The sequence below is a fragment of the Dipodomys ordii genome, unplaced genomic scaffold (assembly GCF_000151885.1).
Source record: "Dipodomys ordii isolate 6190 unplaced genomic scaffold, Dord_2.0 Scaffold47, whole genome shotgun sequence".
Taxonomy (NCBI): domain Eukaryota; kingdom Metazoa; phylum Chordata; class Mammalia; order Rodentia; family Heteromyidae; genus Dipodomys; species Dipodomys ordii.
Genome location: NW_012267263.1, coordinates 11,546,374 through 11,554,597, shown reverse-complemented (window position 1 = coordinate 11,554,597; position 8,224 = coordinate 11,546,374). Strand labels below are relative to the sequence as shown.

General features: G+C 42.5%; 1 protein-coding gene across 1 annotated transcript in view; it reads left to right on the top strand.

The window, feature by feature from the left end:
- The window catches only part of Nkap (NFKB activating protein), a 25,334-nt gene that overhangs the window by 4,285 nt on the left and 12,825 nt on the right, over nucleotides 1–8,224 (top strand). Inside the window, exons 3-5 of the mRNA XM_013019748.1 lie at nucleotides 1,678–1,758; nucleotides 5,132–5,202; nucleotides 6,910–7,053. Of these exons, the coding sequence (XP_012875202.1) occupies nucleotides 1,678–1,758; nucleotides 5,132–5,202; nucleotides 6,910–7,053 (296 nt within the window). The remainder of the gene's footprint in view (nucleotides 1–1,677; nucleotides 1,759–5,131; nucleotides 5,203–6,909; nucleotides 7,054–8,224) is intronic.

Sequence of the window (8,224 nt, the reverse complement as noted above, 5' to 3'; positions counted from 1 at the left end):
GCTGAGGAATTGAACCCAGGGCCTCAGGCATGCAAGGCAAGCGCTCTACCACTGAGCCACCTTCCCAGCCCTAGATCTCTTCTAATGAGAATGACTGTTGTGGGGAGAGTATATAGTTGTAGGAGAAAGGAAGAGGCTTATAACATTGCTGTGTGAGTCAAAACAATAGTGATGAAAAAGACAGGTTCCAATATCAGACTGCCTGAGTTTGAAGCCCTTACTTACCACCTAATAATAGCCTTGGTAAACCTAGGAACCTCTCTGAGCCTCATTTCTTCACTATTTAAAGGGACTTGGGGACTGGGGTTTTAACTTAGTAGTAGAATGCATGCCTAGCAAGCTTTTAAGGCCCTGTGTTCAATCCCCAACACTGCCAACAGAAGTGGGATATAAAATTAGTACTAGGGTTTATAGGGTTATAATAATTAGTGCCTGGAACAAAACAAGTATTCCATGAGCACATAGTACTAGAAACAGTAAAAACAGTCCTGAGATAGGTTAGAAACCTACCTCACCTAACTAAGTTGTCATAAAGATACTCACAGTACATCAGTCACAAAGCAAATTGCTTCTTACTGGAGACTCCAGAAAAACATTCAAGAACTGCTCAGATGAAATTGCATTTATAACAAATCATTTAAATAGGGATACAGGTGGACCCATTGCAACAAGGAGACTTACAAGTCATTATGTCGAAAATTAACTTTACAACTTTGATGGGAGGGGGGAGGATGGGATGGGAAGGGGAAACAAAGGAGAGGCTACAATGCTTGATAAGAAATGTACTCATTATCTTGCCCATGTAATTGTCACCCCTCTGTACAGTATTTTCACAATAAAAAAAGATTGAAAAAAGAAATTGCATTTATACATTTAGAGGATAGATTATCTTAACTACAGATGAAGGCAAGTGGTAACAGGTATGAGAATGGGACTTTGTGCTTACAGTTTAGCAGGAAATCTTTCCTCTACTACTCTGGGTATTGATTGATTGATCACTGAGGCTGGGCTTGAACTCAGAGCCTGGAGCTTGACTTTTTGGTGTTACTCTACCACTTAGGCCATGCCTCCAATACTAGCTTTTTGCTAATTAATTGGAGATAAGAGTCTCTCTTTGCCCTGGCTGACTTCAAACTGAGATTCTCATATCTCAGCCTCCTGAGTAGCTAGGATTATGGGTTTGAGACACATAGGCCCAACTTGTCCCCTTTTAAATTTCTTTGTCTAAGGAAGATCATATCTGAGGATCACAATGCTTAGCCCATGAGACTCATCTCTAATTAACTACCAAAATTGTCAGAAGTGGAGCTGTGGCTCTAGTGTGGAAGAATGCTAGCCTTAGCACAAAAGCTCAAGGACAGTGCCCAGGTCCTGAGTTCAAGCCCCAGGAAAGGCATCAAATAAAATTTAAACACACACACACACACACATATACACACACACACACACAAAATCCAGATGTGGAGTCATGTCCTGTCAAGCAAGCTACTCAGATGGCTGAATCAGGAGAAGAATCACTTGAGCCCAATTATTCCTACCTAGTCTGAACAACTTAGACTTCATCTCAATGAAGAAGGAAAAATAACATGTACAAGGGAAATGGAATTTCTGTTGAATCAATCTGATTATGTATTTTGGAAACAATTCATTGAGTTATTGAAATATTTTATCTTCTAGGAGATTAAGTGAGAGAGAGAGGATTGGAGAATTAGGAGCTCCTGAAGTATGGGGACTTTCTCCAAAGAACCCTGAGCCAGAGTAAGTAGTTTTAAGTCATTGTAACATTTGTTTGAATCCTGAGTCTACTGTCAGATTTTTTTCTGTGTATGTGGGGGGGGGGTGTGCATGTACATGCATGCATGCATACATGCGTGCATACATGCATGCGTGCGTGCATGTGCTCTCTGGCATTATAGTTGAACTCAGGGCTTTGAGTTCTAGCTTGGCTATTTTGATAAAGGCTGATGCTCTACTACTTGAGCTACACTTCTGCTTCTGGCTTGTTGCTAATTATTGGAAATAAGAGTCTGATTTGTCTGCCCAGGCTGGCTTCGAACTTAAGTCCTTAGATCTCAGCCTCAGAACCTTAGTAGATAGGATGACAGGTATGAGTCACAGACAGCCCAGCTTTACTGTCAATTTTTTTTTATAAATTTGTATTGTGATTAAGTGGTTGCATACATTTCACAAATTTTACAGTATTGTGAGATATGATACTTGGTTAAAGTCACAAACACACTTAAACTTTCATGAGGCAAATTGTCATCATGTTCTATAAAGTTTGTGTATTCTATGAGCTTTGACAATACAATTATTTCTTCCACATCAGGTGATATGTACATTTCTTTCCTTTTGTTTAGTGTAAGCTATTTCCTCTTTCCCTCTCATTCCCTCCTTCTCATCGTTGCCCTTGAGTTACTGAGTTCATTTTCATCAATGTCGAGTGCAGCTGATGGGCCCCTCTGTTGTATGTTTTCACCTGTTTCCCTCTGATTCTGTGTCTTCCTCCTAGCTTCCTTCAGATATGCACATATATACCATATATGTGGTCAAGAACATGGGGTCATTTAGTAATGATATGACAAAATGAGTGGAGGTCCTTTGTTTCTCAATTCCTGTTCAATTTGTCATATCTCCTTGCATTTTGGATTTAACATCCACATATCAGGGAGACCATGTGCCATTTACCTCTGCTGTTGGCTTACTTTGCTCAAAATGATTTGTTCTAGTTCCATCCATTTCCCTGCAAATGCCATTATTTTATCCTTTCTAATGGCTATGTAAAATTCCATTGTATATAGGTACCACATTTTTTGGATCCATTCATCTGTAGTGGGGCATCTGGATTGTTTCCATATCTTGGCTATTGTGAACAGTGCTGTCATGAACACAGAGGTGCATGTGTCCTTGTATCCTGGTTCCTGTTGCTCAGGGTAGATGCCTAGGAGTGGTATGGCTGGGTCATAGGGGAGGTCTATATTTAGCTTTCTGAGATACCTCCAGACTGCTTTCCAAAGTGGTTGTATTAGTATACATTCCCACCAGCAATGCAATAGGGTTCCTCTTTCTCCGCATCCCCTCCAGCATTTGTTGTTAGCTGAATTTAGGATGTGGGCCATTCAGACTGGGGTAAGGTGGTATATCAGGTTGTTTTTATTTGCATTCCCTTTACAGCCAGGGATGATGAACATTTCCTCATGTATTTCTTTGCCATTTTTATCTCTTCTGAGAAGTCTCTTTAGCTCCCTTGCCCATTTAATGATTGGTTTGTTAATTTGGGAGTGATTACTTTCTTGAGTTCCCTGTATATAATGGATATTAGGCCCTTGTCTGAAATATTGCTGGTAAATACTTTTTTTCCCAATTAGTTGGCTGTCTTTCTAGTTTAGTTGTTATGTCTTTAGCTGTGCAGAAACTTTTTATTTTAAGGTAGTCCCATTTGTTGAGTCTCTCTCCAATTTATTGTGACCCTGGGACTCTGTTCAGGAAGTTCCTGCCTATGTTTATAAGTTCAAGTGTCTCACCTACTCTGTCCTGCAGTAGTTTCAGGTTTAAGGTTTGATGTTAAGGTCTTTATTCCATTTTGATTTGATGTTAGTGCATGATGATAGACTGAGGTCCACTTTTAGTTTTCTGCATGTGGCTACCTAGTTTTCCTAGCACCAATCATTGAAGAGGCTGTGCTTCTTCCACTGTATGTCTTTGGCTCCTTTGCCAAATATCAGCTGTACTGTCAGAATTTTTAAGTATGGAACTTTTTTTACCGGGGGTTGGTTGGTCATGGAGCTTGAACTCAGAGCCTGAGCACTGTCCTTGAGCTAGCACTCTACCACTTTGAGCCACATTGCCACTTCTGGTTTTCTGGTGATTCATTGGAGATAAAAGTCTCATGGGGACATTTCTGCCTGGGTTGGCTGCGAACCACAGGTGTCAGATGTCAACCGCCAGAGTATTACAGGTATGAGCCACTGGCGCCCAGATCTCCATGCAACTTTTATCCCTAATTAACGACCAAAAAGCCAGAAGTGGAGCTGTGGTTCAAGTGGTAGAGTGCAAGCCTTGAACAAAAAAAGCTAAGGGACAGAACCAAGGCCCTGAGTTCAAGCTCTAGGACTGGCGAGCACACACAGACACACACACACACACACAGAGACACACACACACACAGAGACACACACACACACACACACGTTCCAAGAACCAAGGCCCTGAATTCAAGCTCTAGTACTGGCGAGCACACACACACACACACACACACACACACACACAAGCTCTAGTACTGGCGAGCACACACACACACACACATACACACACACGTTCCAAGCTGGGCGCCAGTGGTTCACGCCTGTAATCCCAGCTACTCAGGAGGCTGAGATCTGAGGATCACTGGTTCAAAGCCAGCCTGGGCGGGAACCTCCGTGAGACTCTTATCTGTAATAAATCTCTAGAAAACCAGAAGTGGCACTGTGGCTCAAGTGGTAGAGTGCTCTCCTTGAGCTGAGTTGCTGAGGGACAGCACCAAAGCCCTGAGTTCAAGCCCCACAACCACCAAAAAAATGGTCGACTGCTTGCTTGCTTTATTTATTTTTTTGTCAGTTGTTCAAGGCTAGCACTCTACCACTTTGAGCCACAGCACCACTTGTAGTTTTCTGGTGGTTAGTTGGAGATAAAAGTCTCACCAACTTTGCTGCCCAGACTGGTTTTGAACTGTGATCCTCAGATCTCAGCCTCCTGAGTAGCTAGGATTACAATTGTGAGCCACTGGCTCTCAGCCCACTGTTTGCTTTTAATGGTTTCTTGGACAGTCCATGCTGTTATTTAACTTTTTAAAATCCATGTTTAGCCAGGCGCCGGTGGCTCACGCCTGTAATCCTAGCTACTCAGGAGGCTGAGATCTGAAGATCAGGTTCAAAACCAGTTCAAAGCCAGCCCAGGAAGGAAAGTCCATGAGACTCTTATTTCCAATAAACCACTCGAAAACAGGAAGTGGCGCTGTGGCTCAAGTGATAGAGTGCTGGCCTTGAGCTGAAGAGTGCAGGGACAGCGCCCAGGCCCAAAGAACATGTGTAGTGCTCTGGTTTATATTTTATAACTTTAAAAGAATTCTTAGAACCATTTTCTTTAAATTTAGCTCTGATGAACATACACCAGTAGAGGATGAAGAGCCAAAGAAAAGCACTACTTCAGCATCAAGTTCAGAAGGTACTTTTGGGTACTTGTTTTGTTTTTGTCTTTTCTTTTTTGGTACTGGGGATCAAGCACAGGAGGTTGCACTTGCTGGGCAAGCACTTTGCCACTGAGCTACATCCCAACCCCTGAAGGTACTTCTAAAATACAGAACTTGGGCTGGGAAGGTGGCTCAGTGGTAGAGCGCTTGCCTTGTATGCCTGAGGCCCTGGGTTCAATTCCTCAGTACCACATAAGCAAAAAGAAAAAAAAGCCGGAAGTGGCGCTGTGGCTCAAGTGGTGGAGTGCTAGCCTTGAGCTGAAGAGCTGAGGGACAGCGCCCAGGCCCAGAGTTCAGGTCCCAAGACTGGACCCAAAAAATAAATAAAAATAAAATAAAATACAGAACTTGCTGGGCTCTGGTGGCTCACACCTGTAATCCTAGCTACTAAGGAAGCTGAGATATGAGGATCATGGTTCAAAGCCAGCCTGTACAGGAAAGCTCATGAGACTCTTATCGCCAATTAACCACCAGAAAACTGGAAGTCGCGCTGTGTTTCAAGTGGTAGAGTGCTTGCCTTGAGCTGTAGAGCTCAGGAACAGCACCCGGGCCCAGAGTTCAAGCCCCACAAACTGACAAAAAAAATTAAAATATAAAATTTGTTTATGAGGGCTGGGAATCTGGCTGTGGTAGAATGCCTGCCTAGCATGCATGAAGTCCTGGGTTCAATTCCTCAGTACCATATAAATAGAAAAGGCTGGAAATGGTGCCATGGCTCAAATGGTAGAGCACTAGCATTGAGGCCAGAGAGGCTCAGGGTCAGAGCCCAGGCCCCAAGTTCAATCCCCAGGACTGGCAAAAAAAAAAAAAAAAAGTTTACGAGTAGTTGAAGATTATTTCTACTTTGCTTTTACTGAAGTTGGCAATTGTCTATTATTTTTCAGTATTTCAAATATAATAAAGGGCTGGGAAGGTGGCTCAGTGGTAGAGTGTTTGCCTTGTATGCATGAGGCCCTGGGTTCGATTCTTCAGCACCACATAAGCAGAAAAGGCTAGAAGTGGTGCTGTGGCTCAAGTGGTAGAGGGCTAACCTTGAGCTGAAGAGTTGAGGGACCGTGCCCAGGCCCAGAGTTCAGGCCCACAACCGACAAACCCTCCCCCCCGCAAAAAAAATCAAATATAATAAAATCAATGTTAAGAAGTATTTCCTTAGAAGTGATTTTTGTGTTTTGTGTCAACCCTGGGGCTCGAATTCAGCGTGGATGGTATCCCTGAGTTGTTTTACTCATGGCTAGGTTCTACCACTTGAGCCACAGCTCCACTTCCAGATTTTGGTGTTTAATTGGGGAGACGAATCTCACAGAATTTCCTGCCAAAGCTGTCTTTGAATCACAACAGATCTAGCCTCCTAAGAATCTCAAATTACATATGTGAGCTTACTGGTGCCCAGCTAACAGGTGTTATTGTTGTTGTTATTTTTTATCAGTCAAGGGGCTTGAACTCAGGACCTGGGTGCTGTCCCTGAGCTCCTTTTTGTTCAAGGCTAATGCTCTACCAGTTTGAGTCACAGTTCCACTTCCAGTTTTCTGGTGGTTAATTGGACATAAGAGTCTCACGGACTTCTCTGCCCAGGCTGGCTTTGAACCATGATCCTCAGATCTCAGCTTCCTGAGTAGGTAGAATTACAGGTATGAGCTACCTGCACCTGACTAGAAGGTAATTTTTATTTGTATTTACTATAGATGAAAAGAAGAAGAAGAAGAAGTCATCTGGTCATTCAAAAGAAAGGTCTAAGAAAAGGAGAAAGAAAAAATCATCTAAAAAAAAACACAAGAAGTATTCTGAAGACAGTGATAGTGACTCTGATTCTGAAACCGACTCCAGTGGTAAGAAAACCAGCATCATTCTGCAAGCCTTGCTTCAAAACCAGTTTTACTTCTTAAAACTTATTTTAGAAGAAAATTATTTTCATTTTTTAATTGGCTTCTATCAGTTATATGTGGTTGGGGTAGGATTTTGTTGTTTTACTGCTGCACGTTTCCACTGTATTCTGATATTTCACCCCCTCTATCACACTCCCTGTACTCTTCCCTCTAAGAAATAGCATCCCTACAAGAAGGTTCTTAAAACAAAAATAGCGAATTTTCTGTCTTCTCACCAACTTTGTGCCAGGAACTCCACTAAGTACTTATTATTACTAAGTATTTGTTATTTATTATTTCTGTGTAGTACACACAATAAAAACATCTTGCATTTAAGGAAATTAAGATAGAGTGCAAGTAATAAGTACCATATCTGAGGTCACAAGTGGGGTTCAAAGTTAAGCAAACTGACTTTAGAACAGTAATGAATCCTTGTACAAAGTACATGGTGTCAAGCAACTGTAGAGATTGGACTATAACACATAGGGTGCCAAATTAATCCATATTGGATATATATGCTCCATGGTTGGCTCTTTGGTGTAATTCACATGCCTACAAGGAGGCATCTCTGCAGTTTTTAAAGAATCATGCCATGAATTATTCCTTTCAGGCTAACTGCCAATTGATACATCATAAAAAGCTACCTTAAAAAATTATTGACACTGGGCACTGGTGGCTCACACCTGTAGTTCTAGCTACTCAGCAGGCTGAGATTTGAAGATCACAGTTCAAAGCCAGCCTGGACAAGGAAGTCTGTGCAACTCTATCCTCACTAAACTACTCAGAAAAACCTGAAAGTAGAGCTGTGGCTCAAGTGGTAGAGCACTAGCCTTGAGCTGAAGAGCTGAGGAACAGCGCCCAGGCCCAGAGTTCAGGCCCCACAACTGGACCCAAAAAAAAAAATTAAAAAAAAAATTGACACTGGGCCTACTGACATCCATTTGTAATCCCAATGGTATAGAGGCTGAGGCCGGAGAATAAAGAGTATGAGGCCAGCTTGTGCTACATATTGAGACCCTGTCTTAAAAAACTAACAGCTGGCCGGGCGCTGGTGGCTCACGCCTGTAATCCTAGCTACTCAGGAGGCTGAGATCTGAGGATCTCGGTTCAAAGCCAGCCCGGGCAGGAGAGACCG